This window comes from Lutjanus erythropterus, chromosome 11 (assembly GCF_056507025.1).
Source record: "Lutjanus erythropterus isolate fLutEry1 chromosome 11, fLutEry1.hap2, whole genome shotgun sequence".
NCBI classification, from domain to species: domain Eukaryota; kingdom Metazoa; phylum Chordata; class Actinopteri; order Lutjaniformes; family Lutjanidae; genus Lutjanus; species Lutjanus erythropterus.
Genome location: NC_139327.1, coordinates 35,785,868 through 35,809,953, shown reverse-complemented (window position 1 = coordinate 35,809,953; position 24,086 = coordinate 35,785,868). Strand labels below are relative to the sequence as shown.

General features: G+C 38.7%; 1 protein-coding gene across 2 annotated transcripts; it reads right to left on the bottom strand.

Moving 5' to 3' along the window:
• Nucleotides 1–2,113: 2,113 nt before the first annotated feature.
• tmem248 (transmembrane protein 248) lies at nucleotides 2,114–24,077 on the bottom strand. 2 transcript variants are annotated; one of them, XM_084730029.1, is made up of 7 exons: nucleotides 23,751–24,077; nucleotides 20,523–20,681; nucleotides 18,718–19,006; nucleotides 13,688–13,838; nucleotides 12,184–12,367; nucleotides 8,620–8,801; nucleotides 2,114–6,919 (listed from the first exon to the last, which is right to left on the bottom strand). In XM_084730029.1, exons 1-7 carry the CDS (start codon nucleotides 23,751–23,753, stop codon nucleotides 6,862–6,864), a joined length of 1,026 nt encoding a protein of 341 aa, XP_084586155.1. In that variant the 5' UTR covers nucleotides 23,754–24,077; the 3' UTR covers nucleotides 2,114–6,861. The 2 variants fall into 2 exon arrangements, with proteins under 2 accessions (XP_084586155.1, XP_084586157.1); XM_084730031.1 differs by having other exon boundaries at nucleotides 8,658–8,801; nucleotides 23,751–24,076.
• Between the last annotated feature and the right edge of the window lie 9 nt (nucleotides 24,078–24,086).

The following is a 24,086-nucleotide window of genomic DNA, read 5'->3' as shown; positions in this document are numbered from 1 at the left end:
CTGCAGAAGGCTTTGGATACCCAGGAAATACTTGTTCGTGGGATCCATTTATTGTGCCAAACTGATCCTTAACCTTCTTGATTAGGATTCTCCAGCATGCATAATGGTTTATGTAAATTTTCCAGTCTCAGCTGGTTGTGGGCAAACACCTTGTTGTTGTTTCAGGTTGAATTAGTGAGGGGGCCAGGGATTAATGAGACAAAATGTTCTGGTACACCATACTTAAGAGCTGTTTATTCTCTCTGTGCAGCTTCTGATACACACCGAGAATAAAGGAGAAGGAGCAACACATGCAGCGCTACACAAAATATAACCTTTCCTAAACCCTAAAGGACCAGAACAGCTGGTTTTAAATGTCTTCAAGTTAGTTCTAATAGCATGATGAAATGAAACAAAGCCTGTGGTTGTCAGAAAGGTACAAAAATATCTAAAAACTCACAATGTTAAATGTGGAAGTTGTTGCAGATATGGTCTTAATTAACTTAAAGGTCTGGTGTGTAAGATTTAAGGGGGTCTATTGGTAGAATATGGCTGAAAGAATATTTTCATTTGTGTAAAATCAGCTGAAAATAAGATTTGTTGTGTTGTTGTTACCTTAGAATGAGCCCTTTACATCTACAGGGGGGGGGGGGGGGGGGGTCCTCTTACACGTGAAGCCACCAGGTTCCAGAGAAGGACTCTCACGAGTTTTCAGGACCAGCACAGTTACTCTTACATGCATGGAAGGGGAGGGTGAGACAGGGTGTTAGTCCTACACACTATAGCAATGCCAATGTTTTGATTAGTAACTGTAATTTAACAACATATTTTTTCTCAGTGACTATAAAGGATTACAATTACATTTATTTTGTAATGTAATTACACAAGTGCAGTGAAGTTTTTCTTTTGGATCAGTCAATCAATTAATTAATATATCAACAGTAATTTATTGATAATTCTACAGATTATTTTGTATTACTTGATTAGTATTGACTAACAATGAATTACCTCAAAATTCAATGATCACTGCTGTGTTATGATATTTATAATAATAATAGACCCTATTTGTGAAATTCATGGTCCGAAAAATACTGGATCATAAATTCAGAATTGTCATTAGTATTATTGTTATTATTATTATTATCATTTTGTGGGTGAGTACTGTACTGTAACTGAGTGCAGCCATCTTTGAGACACGCCGCTGACACAATCGATGATGTTGATTACGCCAATACGTCCCATCCCGACTGCTACAGACTGCTGTTTGCTTGTTTACTCAAAATGTATTAATATTAAACATGTTGCATGTCCAACTTGCACCAAATTAAACACAGCATTTCATTGAGTCACCCAGAAATACACCTGCCACGTGTGAGGAAGAGGAGATGAACGGTTCCCTAGATTGGCAAAGTTACATACAGACAGAGATTTGTTGCTTTATAGTTAAGATGTAAGCAGTTACTCTCCGGCACTGCTTGTATCCTGTTAGACGTTTGTGTGAATTTTTGTCCTAATTAGTGTTTGAATTCTTGAGTTATGGCCAAAATTTAATCAGCTCATCCTTGAGTCCAAGCAGACATTTATGCCAAGTTTGAAGAAATTCCTTCAGGGTAATCAGTGTGGAGCCATAAAAAAAGTTTTTCAAGGTTTTTCAAGAATGAGGCTAATCAGTAATGTGATAATACACCTGGCAGAGATAATAAATGTAACAGTAATCCGCTACACTTAATGAAATAAAAAAAGGCATGAAAAGAAAAGACTTGTGAAGTACAAGTACCTCAGATTTGCACTTGAGTAAATATGCATTAGTTACATCCCCTCACTGGAAATCAGCAGGCCTGGTTGCTGAGAGCCACTTTCAGACTGGGGAAGGACGGACTAACGGATTATTGGCTTTGGTCTTTTCACTGGATTTGTTGACAATAACAAAAACACAGCTTATCACCACTCTGTAACTCCTACACAGAGAGCTGGAGCTCTGGACTTCTTGCACTAAATATCTCCGTGGCCTTTTTCTTTCAGTACCAGCAAATTAATTCTGTTTCCACAGGGCCGATCATTAATCTCCCTGCAGAAACGGAGATAAAACTACAGCGGTGTTGTGCAGAGAAGGAGGGTCAGGGACACAGTGATGTTGAACTTTAGAGACAGTTTATTTAAACTTGAAGTTCATTTACAGCAGTTCCACTGGAGAGGAAAAAGGGGGTCTGAATGACGTCCTAGCCACATTAAACCTACGGTCCTATCTATCTACTGTATGTACAGGGAGGAGGATGCAGCTCGATAGTGCAGAAGGCACAGAGTTGGCTTAATACTTGCCTGTAAGCGCTACTAACATGACAGAAAGGAGAACAAGGTGACATGGCAGCCTTATATCGGAGACTTAATGTGTGTTTTGCTGCACGTAAAGCTGCGAACACTGTGAGATGCTGCAACTAAAGGAGAATATGGCTCCTCTTGTTTTTACTCCAACCCTCGGTGATAAAGTGGGGTAGTTTGAAATCCGTAACAGCAAGCATCTGCTCCTTTAAAATCCATTTCTCTAAATGTGCACTTAACAAGCGTGGTAATTTGAGCTACTTGTAGCTCAGACGTGATAAAAATGAGCATTGTGTTTGGATTTGTTTCCGTAAAGCCAGGGTGTTTTACAATATGCGATATGTGTTAAACAAAGAAAACTTAAATGGAACTGGACAATGTTAAGGCATTTTTGCAATTATAGAGATGCAATTCTAACCAAAGATGAACAGCAAAAAAACAAAAAAAAAAGAAAATCACACAAGGAGGGGTGAGAAGCAGGTAAATATAGGTCACAGACATAAATCATGACGGTTTGGCAATAATATGGCATGCTTCATTCACATCTTTAAAGGGGTAATTTGGGTTTTTTGAAGCGGGGTTGCACGAGGTACTTATGCATGTGTCCACCTGTCAGAGCCTCTATCATCTATCAGTGAGTTTTTATCCAGTTTTAGGCCACATTTGTATTCACTTTGTAGATCTTGATTGTTTTTAAACCATAACTTTTAACTGGATAAAGGATTTTAGTCGTCAGATGTGGATTTTAAGCAAGCCAGCAGTGACTATCCGGCTGTACAAGGCCGGCACAACCGGCTTGTTTTTAGCTTCGGGAGCTAACAAACCCCAACGGGGACACAACAGACACCGAGTCCAAACTGCTGTTAAATAAACTGAATATCACTCTCCAAAGCCACCAGACTCCATTGGCAAAAATAGTAATTTTACCTCACAGAATACAGGAGTTGCTGGTCTACCACTGCTCCGATTATTTAGTTCGTGTTAAATTAAGTTAGACAACAACACAACCAAACTAACAGTTTGAGGCAGCGGTAGACCAGCGACTTCTGTGTTATGTGTGATGAAAATACTCTTTTTGGTAATGGAGTTTGGTTGCTTTGGAAAGAACGATATTTGGCTTATTATTTAAGTTTATTTATTTATATTTAACAGAGGTTTCCCATCAGAAAACTCTGTCTGACAGCAAAGTAAAGAAGATATTCTTAATATAGCTCACACTTAAACTGATGTTGATTTTCTTTCTTCTGCTTCAGTACTTTGCTGCTCAATCTGTCCACACCGGTACTCCCGCTGCTTCTCTACTGGAAGTAATTCACTGACTATGAATAAGTGCCTCATACAACCCCACTTCAAATACTCTGAACTATCCCTTTAAGCTCCCTTCACTTTCACACACAGCCTGCTAAACAACCACCCGTCTCTCATCCAACACCCAACATTTCACTGTCCAATAAGAGCTGCCAATTCTTCCCAAAAAAAGAAAAAAGAGTCCCGCTGTGAAAACACAGGAGAGAGATGACAACAGCAATAGCAACAGATCCATGTTCAAATATGATACACATCAGAATTAGGAAGACTTGTCCTCGCGTCATTCATTTTGGGGGAAAACAAACAACAAAAATAAAAGTTATCACAACCATTGGGGAACAAATCACCTCTCGCTCATTCGCCAACATACGCACACAAAAATCAAACAAATGTACAAAGTGTTTGATACAATAACTGTGACTGTGAGAGATTCGTTTTCGTCACACGAAAAGGATAAAACCTTATAATATATGAATACCACTCGAACAAAAACACAATTCAAGTAAAGCCTTTTAAACTGAAAAAAATCTACCTACGTCATAGTTTAAAATCACTTGGAATTCTTGCATCTTAGATTTAGATTATGCTGCTTATAAAAAAAGTACATTCAACGGGTACATCAATTATGGAACATAATTATAACAGAGAGGTAAGTAAAATGTATCAGTAATTGCTATTGAAGAAAAAGTCACACATAACAGACATTAAAGGCGGATTTAGACTGTTAATTTATTCTCTAGTTCTTCTCTAGATTTAATAGATTTTATATTTACCTCAACAGCACAGTGAACAGATTTTAAAATAGACAAATCTTCATCTAATTAAAGCACTGTTTTTTTTTCTTGCGTTGCAGGATATTTAGCTTAAATGATTGTCAAAGTCAGCCATGCTCTCTAAATATGAACTATAAAAAAATCACTGGAAGAGCACGAATTTCATCCTTAAAGCTACAGAGTTTCAGCACAACACAATGAGTCACGATAATTCATGAGAAAATGTTGCAATTTTTGCAGAAGGAAGATGGACATATTTTATTTCTGTGCCCGGTCAAGCCAACGTAGACTTGCGCATTGAAGTATCCTTTCAACACCAGAGAATCACAGTCTAAAGCCACCTTTATTTCTCAAAACATTTCCCAAACTCACTTACACGCATTCGCACACCAAGTGAGTTTTTGCACATTTTGTTGTACTACAAAATAATAAAAAATTAAATCATTTAATCATAAATATATTATCATAGCTAGATAAATATAATTATATACTAATATATAATTATATTTATTTCAGAAGGAGTCCAACTGAAACAAGGTTTATATAGTTCAACATCAGTTTACATGTGACCTTGGACAAAAAAAAAGAAAAATCATCACAGGAGCCAAGAAAAAATAACACAAAATGTGCAAGAAATCTAAAGGTGCACTAACTATGCAAACACGAAAAGACGTGCAACTGATAATGATTTGCTTAAAAAAATAAAAGCACAAGTAATTTCAAAAGCATCCTAAAAATATAATGACTCAAGGGCCACTTGACATTTACATTAATAGGACAAAGATCACAAATTTGATTTCCAAACCACAGGCTCCTCAAGCCGGAAGAAGAAACAAAAAGAAAAGGATGGCTGTGGAAGAAGGGACCAGCGAGTTTAATGTCGGAGAGGGAGAAAACGATCCCCCCGTCTTATTTTCAAGCAAGCGAGTCCACTGTAGGTAAGGCAAGATAATGTTTTGCTTCATCCAGGTGCAATGAAGAAGACTGTATTGAACATCACTTAAAGGGATAGTTCAGAGTTTTTGAAGTGGGGTTGAGGTACTTATCCTTAGTCTGCGTATTACCTTCAGTAAATGGCGGTCAGCATGTCTACAGTTTAGAGAAGCAGCAGGAGTGCCGGTTTAGGAAGCTAAGCAATCTACTGCTGTGGACAGGGTCAGCAACCAAAGGTATTTTGGACACTCTCAGCTTAACCACTTTTATACGAGCCAAATATTATCCAAACTAACCAAACTCCATTGAAAAAAATCACTAATTCTACCTTGTGGAACATGGAAGTTGTTGGTCTAAGTTGTTGGATAAGTACCTCATACAACCCTATTCCAAATTATCCCAACTATCCCTTTAAGTCTAGAAGCCAAACAAAAAAAAAAAAACTGCTGCAGCGATAGGCAGCAAAAAACAGACGAAGAGGCAGGTGAGTGAAGCCACAGAGGAAGGAAAAACAAAAAGGCAGAAAATCCTATTTTTAAGTTCGATAACATCTACTCGTTTCAGAATAAAAAAAAACAAAAACAACTTTCAACACAAACCACAGGAAGTTCTGCCAGCTTATTTAACTGCCAGTAAAATGGACTCACTGATAAGCCTAATAGGATACAAACTGAAACAATGGGGCTCATTAACTTTACTGTTGACGTTGTATTCCGTTGAAATTAATGTGCACAGTGCAATCATCTAAATACTTTTTCTCCAAGTTTGTTGACATTGCAGACACACGGGGACAAAACTGTTAATCTGGTGACATAATTGAGAGTTCAATTAAATAAACTAAGTGCTACAGACCAAATTCTGACCCGACTATCTTATTCCACTGTTGGGTTTCGGTGCAGAGAAAAGTGCTAAATTCTTCCCCATTGACGCTGCAATGTCAAGTGCATACTGAAGATTTAATTAGAAATGTGTTACAAGCATCTCATCTTCAAGCAAATATCTCCATCTGGGTATCTGAGCAGTTTAAGTTCACTTAAACATATTTTAAGTGACTAAACATCATGCTTTCTCATCATGGGAGATAAAAAATATTTGTTTACAGACAGTTTTTGAGATATCCAAACATTTACAGCAAGAAGTCATGACTGAAATCTGTGATAGATGCCACGAAATGTTTTTATCTTGCTTGGTAAATGAGGCCGAATGACTGGTAGAAAAATGTTTATGTAGTTCTTGGATGTGGCCTTCTGCTTTGTTTATGTACTGCATGTTCTGACATGGCACAAGGGGACTCAGGCAAAAATAATAAAATAATCATATAATTATAATAATCAACAAAAAGAAAAAAAAGGTTTTGCACAGAGTATCAGAGTTCCTACAAATATTTACACGACAGATACAGGCACTTGTATATCTTTGGTTGGAGAAACCCAACATTGCAAGAGTAATGCATTCACAGAGCTTTTGTGTCCCTTATTGTATTTCCAAGGTTCACTAGGCAACTGGTTTGTTTATTTTTATTTCTTCTGTTTCTTTGAGTTCATCCATGTTACAGGTAAGTTCTCACATAGCTCTCTGATGTCTTTTTAACCCTCTGACAATGCCACCTGCAACAGAAGAAACAGGTTTTAGTGCAAACATTCAAACTCACGAAAGGGATCACTGTTGAATACAAGCTGACAGAAATGATAAGGACATCAGATCTCTTCGTTAAACAGTGAAGAAGCTCCTGCTCCGAGGAAATTACTGAAATATATATTTTTTGGCAATCAAGCGGACAGTTCTCCATATAAAAATATTGACATAATGAGATTTTTGAAAACCATCAGTACTGTGGATATAATGACTGAGTGGGTAAAAGGCAAAGTGCAGAAAATTACATCACTTTACTGTAATGCAGCCTTTAAAACAAGGAAAAGACAAGACTTATGTTATATCACGATATAACGATATCCAAAATCTAAGGCGATATCTAGTCTCATATCACAGTATTGATTTGAAATCAAAACTGACACCAGGCAGCAGTCGAATGCTGTTAAAACATGGAAGTGGCTGTCAGATTTGCCATCAGCGAACCATCTCTAGGCTTTTATTCTGAAAACAGCAGCACAAAATGAGACTTGTTTATCATTGAGTGAGCGCGACTATTCTTTATTCTATTCTAAAAACAGACAAAAACAACGAGTTATGGACATATACTGCGGTATTTGGTCAGTGGATCAGTCTTATATACAGCAGGGAGGAACAGAACAAGCACAGATGACCAAAGTGAGCTCTAAAGTCTTGTTCAAAATCTAATTTTTGGCATATCCAGACTGATCTTAGAAAATTTAGAGAGTGGAAAAAAACACATGGAAAGCGTTTTTTGCGATCAAATCCAATCCACAATTCGAGGTATTTGAAATGTGATTCCAGTTCCTTCGATGCTCCTCAGTCCAGATGCTCAAATCAGATTTCAAAGTGTCTGTTACAACATGAAACACGACGACAAATCGAGAATGATGGCGGTGCATCAGGGCAGCTGAGCATCGCAGTATATATCAGCCAGTTCTACAACCCAACTTGACAGGGTGGTTGTTTGGAGAACGAGAAGGTGCATCTTGATTTCTCATGCCTCCGTTTTCGAAAGCTGCGTCACCAGCGTACATAGTTACTGAAGCCTATGTTGTTACCACAGCAACCCGTGCAGATGTTGCCGATGTCTGGACACATCAAATCGGATCACTTGCAAGTAACAGTGTGAACAATCTGTCTCAAAGATCTGATGTAAGAAACAAATCTGATTTGCCTGCAGTTTGAACAAAGCTTTTGAGGATTTGGCCTGACTCAGACAAAAAGTCAGAGCTTGCTGATCTTTTTGTAATTGTTAATCCCTGACCTGATGTGATCTGGCTCCTCGTACAGTGGCAGAGATTAAAGGTGATACCTGTGGGTAATGCTGTTGTACATATTGTGGTACAACAAGCAATAAAACCAAAGGTGGTTTTCTTCCAAGCACAGCTGAGGACCACCAGCTGCACATAACACTGTTTCATAGCTTTCATGTGGCGTTACCAACAACACATCTCCTGCCATAATCACTTTAAAAATAGACAGTTAAAACATTATTATCAATTAAATAAGTTAATGTTATCCTGGGCAGTATTAATGTGCTTATTTCTTAATCAACAAGGAGTTAATACCAAAAAACAAACATTACATATACAGTAGATGTATGTGCATGTAGCAGAATAAGCAGAGAATCAGCAGTGTGATTGGATCAAGTCTTTAACCAATCACTGGTTAATCGACGCTCGGCTTGAACTACCTGTTCACGTCATATAGCACTGCTGGTGTCTGTTGTACCTTCTCAGGACAGAAGTCGGGGTTGGTTTGTCGTACTTTGCCAGGCCGCCCCTTGATGACTGCATAGCAGAACATAGTGATGACCATGACAAACAGGAAGTAGCTCGTGTGCATCAAGTGCAGGTTGATGAGTGAACGGTCGTCCTGGAAACAAGGAAGTCAAACAGTTAACTGCAGATTTTATTATAGTCACGGGGCAAAATGCATGATTTTTACTGACTCACAACACAAAGTGCCCACAATAAATTCTCTCTGTGTGATGACACTGATCAGTGTCAGTGCCTGATAGTACTGTGCTGCAATATACAGGATAACTCAGCATTTTTCATTTGTCAAAACTTTGATAGAATGTGACTTAAAGAACAAACCCAATTCTAAAAACGTTGGGATGGTGTGTAAAATATAATTTAAACACAATTCAATGATTTGCAAAAATATTTCGACCTATATTGAATTAAATACAGTATAAAGACAAGATATTTAATGTTCAAACTGATCAACTTTTTTGTTTTTTTGTAAATATACACTTATTCTGAATAACATGTTCCAAAAAAGTTGTGACCCAGGTGTGTTTAAGGAGTGTTTTAACAACACTCAGTAAGCGATTGGGAACTGAGGACACTAAAGTTTTTAAAGTGATTTTTTTTTCTCATTCTTGCTTAATAAACGAATTAAGCTGCTCAACAGTCCGGGGTCTCTCTTGTTGTATTTTGAATACAAGCCAAATATGGTTTGCAAATAATCATAATTTATTTATGATTTACACATCATCCCAACTTTTTTGGAATAAGGGTTGTATAAGGTTGTGTTAAGGTGTGTTATGTCCTTCCATCACTGTTTTTTTCTTACCATGAGGACAGAGTTTAATCTAGTTTAACTCATGCAACAATGTGTGGATTAAGTTTGCTCTTTTTAAACATCCCTTAAAGCTACCTGTCAGATTATCAAGCATTCCTCAAATTCATAAACATGCTCTCACATCATCTGATCATGCCTTTGCATTTCTTCAAGCAAGTGCAAGTGCTTATTCTAAGTGTACCTATAATATGTGAGTTGATATTTAAAATCACCCTGCCAGACTACCCATACCATAGGGTACATGTCTATACATGCACATCTTAGGGCCGACTTAATAATCACCTGACTAGGAGACTGTTAAAAATAACTTAATGGCACGCTGTTTCAGAATGTAAATTACTGGCTGCTGTTTAATATAAATTAATGCCATCGGATATAAGAGACTTCTGAAGAGTTTTTTTTTAAAGGCAAACACATTTAATTGGACGGCAAGTCTGAAAAGTAGAGAAGAGATAAAACACAGCAGAGCTGAAGCAGAGACTTTACAGAAGTGTAGGCTCCCGAAATAAAGGAAGTAAACAGGAACATCAAGTGTGAGTTAACTTCTCTGTTTTTTTTTGTTGATGATGGTGGAAAAGGTAACCTCAAACACCACCCCTGAGATCAGGTAACTGCACTGGAACAGCAGCATATACAGTATTTTCAAATAGTTTTCAGGCTCAGTGGACCATTCAGTGGCCAATGGCAGTCTGTCAATGGGATCATTGTAATCCTGGAACAATCTACCAGCATCTGTATAGAACTGATGCTAAATGGCTTTCAGAATGGGCTTTGTGTTTGGTCACATTTACCTCTTCCTGTGGGGGGTCAGTGATCATATCCCAACTGTTCCGATAGTCCACAGTCATTCTGTCGTATATTGAAAACCGCCTGTGGTGATCACAGTTACATTGATCAACCACTTACATGGATCGAAACGCTTCGGACAAACCAATCCCATATAAATACCGTTTAAATTATTCACTTACAGTAACGAAGCAGTCCACTTAGTATTAATTTTGGGGCTTTTATACATGACAACATATGGGGGAAAAAAATATGATAATTCTATTTTTAAAGAACCTGTGGCTACCTGAGGCTGATGCTGTGTACACACTGAAATTATAATGGAAAAATGGGAGTTGTTTTATCTTAATGCAAAATGTCTCTTTGAAGCTTATGACAACCTGCCAAAAATGAGCCAACAGAATGCAGCGGTGAAACAAGCAGTAAGCTATATTTTATATACAGCACAGTACAGTAACTTTGAAAGCATTTGAAACAGCTGTACTGTATTTTGAAACAGTAGAAGAGAAACATACACTCTGTATACACTGTGTATGCATCACAGTGGTAAAATATGTTCCTGGAGACACCTACTATAGTGGAAACTAACACAGGAGATGTTTTGAGCAGGGATGTTCCTGGAGACTAATTTCCCTCTTAACTGAATGCATAATATAATTTAGACTAGTCAACTCGTCTAACCGCCCGAAAAAATACTGCGTGTATTAAGAGCCATTTGAAGCCGTTAATCACGGGCTACAATCACCTAACTGTATTTTAAATGCCACCGAAATGTGTGTAACTTTGTGATGTGCAACATGACCGCTGAACATTAACTTAGAAAATACAACAACTGCTCACTGAATGCTTCACCTTTTTCAGACTGAAAAAGGATCACAGTGTCTGGGGATAAACAACATTGTTTGCCAGGAGCTGAAGCTAGCTGACAGGCTGCCACACAGCGCGGCTAATATTAGCAGTGCTAGCAGCAGTTCATTCTGGACCAGCTTGAATTCAACCTTATTTTCATTTTCTATATCAAAACACTGCAAAACTGTGCTGGCTTTTACAAGCTGTCATCTGTCCAACTTTGCTGATAACAACATCCAGGGTTGGGTGGGCCATCGTGGTGAGAGGGGCTGCCATCTGACAGTGCTGCAGCCCCAACTAGTGGCTGGCGGGTGCATGACACCTCGGAGGCAACAGTTAACTGGCATTGTACATGGATAAAATATTAATAGTTTAACTGATTAGTGTTTCTCGTGCTGACATTTGATCGTATAGTCGACTAATTGCGCACATCCTTAGTGTGCGCATGTCTTCATGTGTTGTGCACAAACAACTTTATGATATAATATTCTGCAAAAGAAAACGATGTCTGTCAAGGTATAAATATACGACATTAACATAATCAAAAAATGTGCACTTCTAATCACCTGACATCCTTTCTGTTCAGGTCAAGTAGTAACTAATTCGAGGTAAATACAGCTGCTGTAACTTTGCCAAGAGGCTGCATTACAGAAACTGTAACTATGTAATCTTGTCTGTATTGTAAATTTTAAATTTATGAAACAGAAAACTGAAGAGAAAGTAAGAAGGATTTAGAAAGAGGAATACAAGACGGAGGAGTGAGACATTTGGAAGAACCCTGCCTTCAGCCACCTGAGAGATTCTTGGTTGGACTGGATGTTTTTACTTCCAAATTTGTTCTAATTCAGTGCCTGGAAACTCTATTCAAATCTTGCCAAAACCTTATTCACTTTGTTGACTCAGTTACTTCTAGTTCGGTCAATCTAACTGAGTCATAATTAATAAAAACACTAGACGCTCAAACCAGAGACTCTGTTAAATGGAAACTTTTGAATAATGTCCTCTATCAGACAAAAAGGAGGCAGTGACTCACATCAGGAACGATGACAGTAAGCTTTGGGTTGAGTGCGTGGTACACTTTGCCGATGGCTCCTTTGTAACACCAGAATGGGTTGTAGTCCTGACTGTACTTGGTATCCGAGTCGCGGACTGTGGTGAACACCTTGTACCAAGATGTGGCGTTGGTGTACGTCTCCGGCACGCAGTGCGGTGGCTGCCTGCAGACCCAAACAAAGATTGATGTCTGTTGAATGTTTGTCATGAAACCGGTCACATTATGATGCCGTGGCTGCAGAAGTGTTATGTTGATAATGCCTTATTATTCAATATTTGCCTTTTTCAGTTACATCTGGAGGTAGGAAGGCAAAGGGGCAAAGAACCTAAATAAAAGAGCTGGACCACAGTATAAAAATAAAACAAAAATCAATATACTGGACAAAATTAATAATAGTTAATTATCTTTATTTTTGTTGTTTATATTTTTAGTTTACCTTTGGATTTCCAGAGGGCTCTAAAGCTGTATTTCAGACTATAATACTTCACATTCAAGTGAGATACAGTGTGACATATAATGTGACATTCAAAGTGGTTGTCCACTCTGGAGGCAATGACAAACTACCAATAACTCACGTCAGGTCTCATCTGACATCTGATGAAACTAAATATATCTGACGGACTCTAAATGACACTGCTGACAGCTCTCAGTCTCCACTTTGTGCTGCAGTGCAAACGTTATACTTTCACACACTTACAATACACGTTACTGCTCATCCCTGAGGGCTCCGGGCGTCCTGTAATATACAGGCTGTGATTTGCTACAGTACATGAAATGATTTCTTCTGGCTTATTTTTGACATGTTTTACAAATTCTAACAAACATCATACTTGTGCCATGCATGAACATGCAAAAGCACTGTGGTACTTGCAAAGCCATGTGCAATAATGTTGCAATAAAGCCTTGTTTGCAGTCCCACAAAGAATATAGCAGTCCCAAATAAACTACTAGGGCTGCACGATTATGGCTAAAATAGTAATCACTGTTGTTTCGATAAATGTTGAGATCACGATCATTCACTGATTTTACAGACGAAATATTTAGATTGCACGTTCACACATAAAAGCTGCATATGTTTCCACCGACTCCTTTCTCCGACTCACTGTTACTTTGTCTGGGAAAATGTAAACACAGGCTTGTTTCATCTGATTTCAAAGAGAATCTGAGCCAGTGACAGCCAACACTGCCACAAATGACCTCATTAGCTAACCTGCGTAATTAAAGAAAAATAAATACCTCTGTGTATTTATCCTTCATACATATGCTACACTTATCTCAGAGACCATATAATAGACTAACTGCTATGATTAAAGATTCTAAGGAGGCACTAATATTTTAGACACACCCAAAGTATTGTTAGAAGTGATATTAAGGTACTGAGAAGCAAACTCTGGGACACTGTATTTCATTTTGTCAGTATCACCCAGCTCTAGGCAGAGATATAAAGTGTGTCCCTGAGAGTCAGGGAGGCGGTCCAACTCACACTGTGACTGGGAAGATATTGCTGGCCGCAGTGATGGTCATGCAAGTGCTGAACACCACCTGCTCGCAGTGGCCGTGCAGCACGCAGTCGTCTGAGTTCCAGGATAAAGGCAGGGTGAAAGTGATGTTTATTTCTTCATGGGCTTCCCGGCCTACACACAAAAACAAATGAGAGCATAAGAGAGAGAAGAGAAGAATCAGTTTCCACAAATCTTTTTTGACTTGTTTTAAGACAAGCCCTGTATTGTTACCATGTCCACGCTTCTAACTTGCATATCCACATTCTCTTCCTTGTCGTGTTGACATGGGAAAAACTGTGTAGCATTAGCCAAAATCAGGCTAAAACAACCTAGAGGCCTAAAGAGAGGCTCCTCCTCACTCTGAGGAAACTGTTAGAGCCTAGAACAGTCTAAACAACATGCATTAACTCCCACAGCAGGCAACCAGGGAGAACCACAGAAGCAATACTTGCTGTCGCACCAAGCTACTCCCCTGATAACAAATGACAGACTGATTCTGCATGCTTACACAATATTTATCAAACTGCAAAGGGGATTAGAAGATTATCAGTCAAACTTGGTGGACTCCTGGGCGTTACCGAGGATGGATGTGTTTGTGTCGACATAAATGCATAACATGCAGGGGCGGAGAATCCTGTACGCCGTTTCTCCAACCAAAAGTGACTGCAGGTCTCCCAAGCAAAATCAAACTGATAAGGATGTGAAACTCACTGAATATTCCTGATCTGGGTCATTTTCTCTCAAAATTTAATTTGTGTCAAATACATCTGGAGGCTAATTAGATATGTCCAACAACGGTCTCATTAACATCCAGTCATATTCACACAGGTGTACAGACAATTCTTCCTCTTCCTCTGCTGATATCCTCATATTAACTTCGCTTAAAGGTAAAATTGGTGGGATTTGTCCAAGCTGTACATGAATGCACCAGAAAGACAGTTGATTGTTGAGTCTCGTTCCCAGGGCTGGTTAAGTGTCCCGAGCACAGCAAAACAAGAAGAAAAAATAAGGACAGGCAGGCGGAGGGCAGGGTCTCTGCAGAGCCACCACCACACACTTCTAGTGGGTTGGAAGTGTTGATTTAAAGGGATTATGTTTATATGAGTCTACACTGTTTTTCTTTAAAGAAAATGTTGCATATAAACCTTTAAAGATGCAGCATTTTCAACTGTAACCAGTAAAGGATAATGTCCAATGACTTTATTGCCCCTCCAGAGTCTATGATTAGAACCGACTCCATGGCAACGATGTCTTCTTCACAGGAACGGTCTGTTACACATGTCATAATTGACCAATCAGAGTCGAGCGTTTAACAAAGCTGAGCAATAATTTGCTATAAGTGATTGTCCTTGATGTCTCTGACTAAAGTAGGTGTGTGCTCAACAAAGCAAAAATCCCTTTTTCTGACCCTTTTATACCACGTGAATCAGGATGTTCATGTCTTCAGCGATTTTTAAAAAGTAAGAGGTACTGAGAGGTCAGGGGAAGGCATTACGCAGGGTTTGACATTAACAAAGGCCTGATAGCCCACGGCCACAAAAAGTTACTCTGTGGCCACTACATATTCTACGTAGGTGTCCCCCTGTGGTCACAGTTAGCTACCAATATGTCGGGGCTCCTGACGTATGGATTTACTGAGCCGACTCAAACTGCTAACGCAATCTTAACAGAAGAACCAGAAACAAGAAACAGACTATGACAAAATGAAACGGCAGTGAATATTTAGGACTGAATGGAAGCAGGAGATGAAGCGGTTAGAATATGACACATCTAGAGACATAATGTACTTCAGTATCGTCTGCCAGTTTCATCAGCTAGCCAAGAAGTCTGGCTCAGTTTTCATTGAAAACAATGCCTTCAGGAAACACCAAATCACAATGCACGAGGACAAAACAAGTGTGACAGACAAGGAAGGCTGTGTTAGTTTGTGTTAAATTACCTTTTCTGCATTGCCTTTACATAAGTTTACATTTGGGCACTGTAGCAAAATTTATAATATCCATTTCAACACACACACACACACACACACACACACACACACACACACACACACACACACACACACACACACACACACACACACACACACACACACACACACACACACACACACACACACAATTTGGTTGGTGCCATAAAAGTATTGAAGGTCAGTACCCAGCCCAAGGTGCCAGTGGTTAAAAATATTAAGGCCTATCCCTGATTACATAAAGGATTCAACAGACTTTTAATTAAAAATATTTAACCTGTTAAAGAACTGTAACTCAAGAAGAGCCTTTATACAGAAAAGCAATCCAGATGTCAAATTAGCCTCATATCTAATCCTAAATTAATTGTATATACATGTTTATGTAAATGCTGTTTTTAAAATGATTCTTTTATTAATATGTTCTATAATTTAAGGTAACTGTTATGGCCAATTAATTGTGCAAGGCTCCTGTAAAAAAGGATGCTGACAATTCTTCGGTACACTCTATTCATCTCTTGTTTTGTATACACTCTATGCAGACAGGACTATTTGTTCAGTGTAATAAAACATTTACATAGCTCATTGTTGACTTTGCTCATCCATTTAAGGGCTTTAAAATCTACAGCAAGGGTACATGCTGCTTGCAAACAGCTAAACCTGTAACTACCATAGAACCACAAAGTGAAAGACAAACAAAGGCGTGAAACAAAGAACTGATTGTTTGTATGAAAAGTATTATACAATCAGTAATAATGGGAAGATATTTGAGTCTGTAATGTCCTCAAAAGCAGAAGGATAAAACCACAGATACGGCCAGTCTGGATGGGATTAATACCAGTGCTGTGAAAAATAAAAGTACCTGACCTTACCAGGAGACTATAATCCCATCTGAACAGAGACAGAGGTGCATAATTTTTATTTTTCTCTGCTGCGAGTGTAGTGGAGCAACATGATGAAATGCAATTATTTTACTTATCTGGCTCACTACAGCGCTGTTTGTGTTGGAAAGATCTCATGTCCACTGACACAGAATCAATGAACGTGAAGTAAACCAAAGTTCAGTCTGTTTGGTTAAATATTGGCTAAATATTTGACTGCATATTTCTTCACAGATCTAAGTATGAAATTGAATTTTATCTGATTAAAGTAGAGGCAGAACTTCAGTATTTGGCTGATTTAAGCTCCACATAAAAGCTGCCAGGTTTAATGCTGCAGTCTTTTCTTGTATCCTTCCAGTTTCTTTCTCTGTGGAGCTGTACAGCCAACATACGTGAGAGGTGTGGATGCTGGAAAAACACTCATGCTCTTAGAATCTGCATTGTCACGGGAGACAAATGTGAAAGTTCACAAACGCATGCGTGTAGACAATAATGTTATCCGATGCTCAAAGCCAGTGGTATTCGCTTTTCTCTTTGCTCTGCCTTTGAAACCTTTAAGTCTGAAATGTATAGGAGGAGCAGCTTAACATTACACAACGCAGCCACTGTTTGCTCACCATGTCCGAGTAAAGTCACCACACAAAGAGGTAAGTTAAAACCCATTAAAAGGACAAACTCTCACTCTCAAAAGGAGTGTAGTACCTCCATACAGCAAACACAGCCCATGTCAGGAACATACAGACACTATTGAATGAATGCATGTGACAATCAGTGTGATCATGTGCACACCAATATCCTGTTACGGCTGGGTTTGTGGGAATATCCTGGTTATGTTTCACACATGTGAACATCGTATCCTGGTGTTGAGAAACCTGGACACTGAAACCTGGACACTGAAACCTGGAGTACTCCAACAGAAGCCACAGCAGGAGTGGGTTGTGTATATATCCCCAGACTCCCTTTTAAAAAGTCATGCAATTCTGAGAATTGTGGACTCACAAGAAACTTCATAAACTTTGTGAAACATAGTCTATGACAAATAGACAAATTCGGCAAAAGGTTACACATTACTAAGTTCTAATTCTTTGCGTGTCTGTCTGTCTCGGTGTTTTGGGTACTCTGTCTTGACAAATAATATGCCTTGTTAATGGCACACAAAAGACATGGACAGATCAGTGCAGCATTTTCCACGTGTATTGCTTTAATCGTCCACGCCGTTGTGTTGCAAAACACATCTCTCTTAGCTTTTAAGGTACAGAATAGACAATATGTCACTGGACGCTGTATATCTTTATCAATCAGAACAGATTTTGACACCTGCTCCTGGCCAGGAGTGAGATTTACATGGCAGAGAGGAAGCATAACTTCTTTTCACAAAGATTACAACAGTGCTAGTTGTAATGACATTAAATGATAATTTCAAGTTAGAGTGGAAACACAGCATTAGGCTGAAATATGTTTCTATACAACACGGGTTTAAATTCCAGAAATACCATGTATTTCACATTCACCATGTGAGTGCCACCTCTTCCCAGCCGAGTAGCACATCTTTTACCAAGGGGAAAATATCCTATATCAATAATAACATTAGCACCACGCAGCAGGCTTAGCAGATTTTTTCTTTGACTAAGAAAACCTAAATGAAAACAAATGCTGGACAAATATAGATGATAACAGACAGACTGTTGCTGTTAGCTCTCAGGTTAACCACTTCCAAATTAAACAGCATGCAGTCACATGAATGCCTTTTTTCTACTGTTTCAACACAGACTCAGAGATAATACAACAGGTGCACCGATGCTGAAAACCTGTGTACGCCTACTTTTTTCCCACACATAAAATTGATAAGGAATCAATAAAGGACTCGATAAAGAATCTGATCGATAAGCAGAATCAATAATGGCATTGGTATCAGGAAACCATATGATATCCCTTCCCTACACAGGATCATATTTACTTGATATTTCTCCATAATCCATTTTTAAAAAATTTGACATTCATTAAGACATATAGTTTTGACTTGTCGCTGTATCTCTGACTATCTCAGATTTTTCCACTAATTATTGCTAATTTCTCACAGCCCTACCTGATTTCCCATCACAAGGATAAAACAGATTGTCAGTGGGGCCAACAGAAACTAGCGATGATGAGAAAGAAAACCTACCAGACAGGCCAACTTGCTGCCCCAGCACCGTGGCGTACAGGTGGGTGATATTGCGAGAGTACCCTCCAAACGGGCGCTGGGGGTCCAGCGTGAGGGTGATGGGCACTGAGATGTTGATGGGACCCGAGTCCTCTAGCAGGAGGGGGACCTGCGTGCTGGAACGAGCTTGGCCGCTGGTCACAACCATGCTCTCTGGCGTGGTGGACTCGTTCAGACCGTGCTTTATCGTTTCATTCTCAGACACACAAAAGTCCAGCTCGTTGAAGCGCAGAAGAAAGGTGTTCCAGTCCTGAAAGAGAGAGTATGGGTGTTTTGTTGGACAGGACAGTATGTTCTGATTAACCACAACTTTAATACCTGATTTACATCTGGAACTGCCATGTGGGTATTTAAAAGAACAATAAAATGCATCAGTTTGAACATTAAATATCTTATTTTGAATCATTTTCAATTGATTACAATTGAAAATCACTGCATTCTGTCTTTGTTTACATTTTACACGACATCCCAATGTTTGTGCAACTGGAGTAGTATTTACTTATCCCACATATATTTGTTTTACGCTTTTTTTCTTCCCTTGTTTTTCCTCCCTTGGTTTTTTTTTCCCTACAATGAGTCTTTTTATCTACCTCATCCATTGATGTCTATAAAATCCACTAAACAATTATAACTGTATGTTCTTTTATGCTGCTTCAATGTTGTTGTTGAAAGAAAATGAAAAAATAAGATTGCTTTTATGTATCAAGGAGGAACCTACATTAACCTGCAATAAACGTCTTAAAAAAACAAGAACTGAATTGTGAAATGTGTCATCTACAGAACTTCCGCTGTGATATTTAGCATGACATCTCAACCTACTTACAGCATCCGAGTGAATACTACTGACAGCCTTTTTGATTTGCATACGTCTCCTGTTCAGATCCACATGCAAAGGATTATTTCCATGTATGCACCTTTAATATTTACAGACACGTGTGCATTAGGGCCAGGTGCACAGGAGGTCAAATGTATTAGCTTGCACAGTATATGAAGATTATTAATAATGCTGGTTACTATAATCACACTAATCCACTGTTTATAAATGCAAATAATATTCACAGCTAAATCAAAGTCACTCCCACGCTGTGAACAAAGTTTTTTTTTTTCAACAGAAGAGTGCAAATATGGTTTGAGAGAAGACTGCAAGTTTACAGTACAAAAAGATAAAAAGGGAATTCAAAGGAGATGTGTTTCTGTTGTTGTGGATAAATTATGGAACAACGCAAAAATAAATTTAGGGATGTGTAACTCGCTTTTGGTCTTCAAAAGAATGATCTGGGAAGCTACTTTTGAGGGTTATGAATGTGCCTAATTTTTTCTTTATTATTTTATTTTGAAGAGTGGAGTTGCTTCTGCCTGTGCAGACAGTATATTTGACTATGTTTATACTGTCTATATTGTTTATAATTATTGTATATTATATTGTATAATATTTACTGTGTACTGTCTATACTTATTGTATTGTGAGTAATGACTGAATAAACATACTAATACCAAGAAAATCTGAATTTCATATGCTAAAATGAGCTGCTTTTAGCCCTACAGACCAGGCTGGGTGAGACTACAAAAGGCTGAAAAGATCAAGCATAAATGTTTCAAAGTTTTAAGGAAAATGCATCCTTGTGGCACAAAGCAGGCCACAAAGGTCATCAACTGATATTTAGCATCAGCAGCAACCTTCCTTTCCTGGTATCTGAGAGATACTTAATGGAGCAGACCGTATAATTTAATTTCTTTTAAAGAACGATGCGCGTGACATGACTCACCTCTGTCAACTCTGGAGACTTGATCTCCTTAATCTTGAAGAAATAACCAATGGTCAGGAAAGCGATGGCCACTGCACTGACGCTGATCATAAAAATGACCAGCGGTGGACGGTTGTTGATGTAGCTTCTCAGGTTCTCTATAGGATTTAACAGGTACACCTGCACATGGACAAATACACAAGGTGGCAACATTTAAGCAATAATCTCATGTATCACAGGGGCTTCAAACAACAGTGGTAAATAACAAGGCTCGACACAGACGTGTTTCGTCTCTTTTTGGCAAATTAATTTTACTCAAAATACAAGTGCAAGGAGGTGGAGAAATAGCATGTTACCATTACTGTAACTGATTTACAAGGTACAGTATATTTAGAAGGCACTGGATTATTCACACATTATCATATTTGTATTATTAACATGATGTCAATGTTTCATTTTCAAAATATGACTGGTAATCATCAATACTGGTATATTGTAACACCCCTAGCCTGAATAAGGTTGCCTAAATGTACTTGATAAATGAAGCATCTGATCCTGATAAGAATAAATTGAGAAAGGATTGAATTTTGAAGTGTTAAAGATGGTGACGGGCTCAAGTTCCTTGTAGGTCACACTGGAGTAGGGATGAAAGAATTACTGGTTTTATGATAAATGACGATAAAATTTCCGACGATTAGTATCGCAGTGTCAAATTTTAATTAGCAAACTGTGTTTGATTGTTGTGCTTTAAAAACTCACAGTAAATGCTGTGCAGCATCAACCAAAATTAGCAACGGTCTCTCAGACAAAGGCACAGCATGTAGCGTGGGTTTTGTTTTGCATCACTGAAAACATTGACATTGCAAAGGGCATGATGCCATTTTAAATCACTAAGAGGTTTTCTATATAAAACGTATCAATCGTGATATAAAATTTTCATAGTGTTTCGTCTCGACACCAGACAGATTAAGATGCTTCTTAATCAATTACAAATGAACCACCCCTCAAAAATTAGAACAGCAGTGACATTACACCTGAAGACAAAGTCATAAAGATTATATTCATCTATCATCACTCTCTGGAAAACAAAACAAAAAACAAATACATTTTTAAAGAGATAAACTGCTAAAGACTATAGCAGAATCTCTGGTGCTGTACCTTACAGTCTACTCAGATGTGTGGAACCAGTGTGTGTTGTGCTGCAACGACTGCTTGCATCTTTTGATCATGACACTATACATCAGACTGTTGAGCAAGGTGCTTTTAGTGGTAGTGTGACGCTGAAATGGGAAGGTGCCTTTTAAAACCACTCACTTAATTTATCCAGTATACCAGTCAGGCTGACCAATTAATTATTGAATTATTACTGAAACTGCAACATGGCCAAGAGCAATACTCAAATTGCAGGAGCTACAACTCTTTGTTAAAACTAAAACCTGTCACAACATATCATCACAAATGAAGCATTGTGGTGTGAGGAGATGCCCCAGCATGCAAATCATTCTCTCCAGACATAAGGGAACATGCTTGTTTGGTACAGCTGGGTATCAGTTTCTGATATCTTTAAGATATGGACTGAAATAACCCCGTACCAAGAAGTGTTGAAACTCCTCCAGTCAAGCGATACCTGCATTTGATCCTTTTTGTACCCCAAGCTAGAAAAAAGAGACTATTTGGAAGGTTTTGCTCACAGCCAATCGCCACAAGCGTTCTTGGGTTTAATGACACATGATTGGGCGATTACCTCAGCAGCTACGACCCATACAGGGTGAAGTCGAGCACAGTACATAGGACTGGGTATCATACTTCAATTCTTTTATGGCACCAATCAAAGTGCTTCAAGTTTTGGCAGTTTTTTATATAGTCCAGTAGTGTGCAGATAGTAGATCGGTGTCTTCATTTTAGGCCAGTTTCCAGGTTGAGTAAAGTACTCAGAGTAAAAACAGTTTGCCCAGCAGCTCACAGGTCTTTCAACAGCTTCTTCCTTTTATGTGAGTAATTGTCCCAAAATGTGTAATGTAATTTTCTTTTTGTTAAAATAGATTTTATTAAATTGGTATTGGAAAAAGTTTTGTTCTCTGCCCTAACGGTGCATTTGACAGAACTGGCAGTTCAGCATGCTGACAAGCCACGATCTAAAGTATGGCTACAGGCCACGACATGCCTATGTCAACTTATAAAAACAAATGCATGAAAGGAGAAGTGCTTCCACTTACATGAAGTACACAACACATTAAGGTTATTGATACTGTAATTTTTAAACAATACTGAGCCTTAGTCAACCAACAAAAGTAACATTATCAATTGTATATTTTTGTGCAGTGACAATAAAATGCAATTTGCGCATATTGCAAATTGTTCAATCCTATAGACTCTTTATCTGGAATATTATCAACTGAGGTATTGTATGAGACATGATAGATCGCACATTCAGTTCAGCTCTGTATAATAGGCATTATCATGCAAAATATATTACACCTATAATCCACTGTGCACCAGATAAAGAGCAGTAAAGAGAGGGTGTTATAGAGTACGTTTTAAAAGATAAAGATAGGATTGACAATATACCAGGCACTTCAGTTTCACAACATTCAAACCAAAGTGGCTTCAGATGTGAAAAGAAACCTGTCCCCTCAGGCTTGACATATGTGGCGCAGTACTAACATACCTTTGTAAATGTGTGTATGGTTAATGATAAACTGTCAAATCATCTCATTCATCATCTCGCCATCAATCTACACCTGTTTCAGATATTGTGTACACGATACATGGCCATACTCCCCAAGACGACATCACCGTGCACGACCAGAACAACAGGAAAGACTGGTCTCCAGTTCTACACGTGACCGTCTCCTCCATCCTCCAAAACACAGCGTTACCAAGTTCACATTTTGTTGGATGAAAAATGTAAGTAACGTCAACGATAGGGAATTGTGGGGATCCTAACTATTTCGAAGAGTTTTTAAATAATGCTCTGCAAAGTGAAAATATTTAGCATTACACAGGATAACTTTAAACTGCAGAGGTTTTTGCATGAAGCGTTGTGTTTGTCTCTCCATCCAGGAGACTGCAGCCAGGTGACAGGAGCTGTCAACCTTGTAGCCCGATAAGCTAGCTACCTAACGCTGCTATGACAATGGTTGCGAGACGTGACAACACTGTGACAAACCTGACACGTAAACCATCAAACTATAACGGTGCTGAACTAGCTGGTAAAATTTAAAGAAACAACACTTGAGCAGTTCTCACCATTTTTTCTTTCTGTGCATGCGACGGATGCTAGCTGGGAGGTTCGTTGCGGGCCACAATAAGGCAGCAGTTTAGCTGCGATGCTAGCCTGCACTGCTAGCCTGCTTGCTTTCTAGTCCCTCCTGAAGATACCGCTGAAAAGCAAAAGTCGGTGTTCGGTAGAGACAACCAGGCTTTCAGCGTAAGAAACACCACGTATACTCAATCCCATTCTTCGCTGTATAATTCAATGCAGCTCTGATGAGAAATAGCTCTTGCGTACAGTCTGAAATAACGTCAATAATGTATCTGGGTCCTCCCCGCCGACATCTCCTCCGCGTAACCGCACTGCGTAGT

Bases quoted from the DNA above. Each gene is read 5' to 3' on its own strand.
- tmem248 (XM_084730029.1), bottom strand. The intron at 13,839-18,717 runs GTAGGTTTTCTT...TTTTGTGTGTAG, and splicing joins GCAGCAAGTTGGCCTGTCTG to GCCGGGAAGCCCATGAAGAA. The intron at 6,920-8,619 runs GTAGTTCAAGCC...CTTCTGTTGCAG, and splicing joins GTGCTATATGACGTGAACAG to GTGGCATTGTCAGAGGGTTA.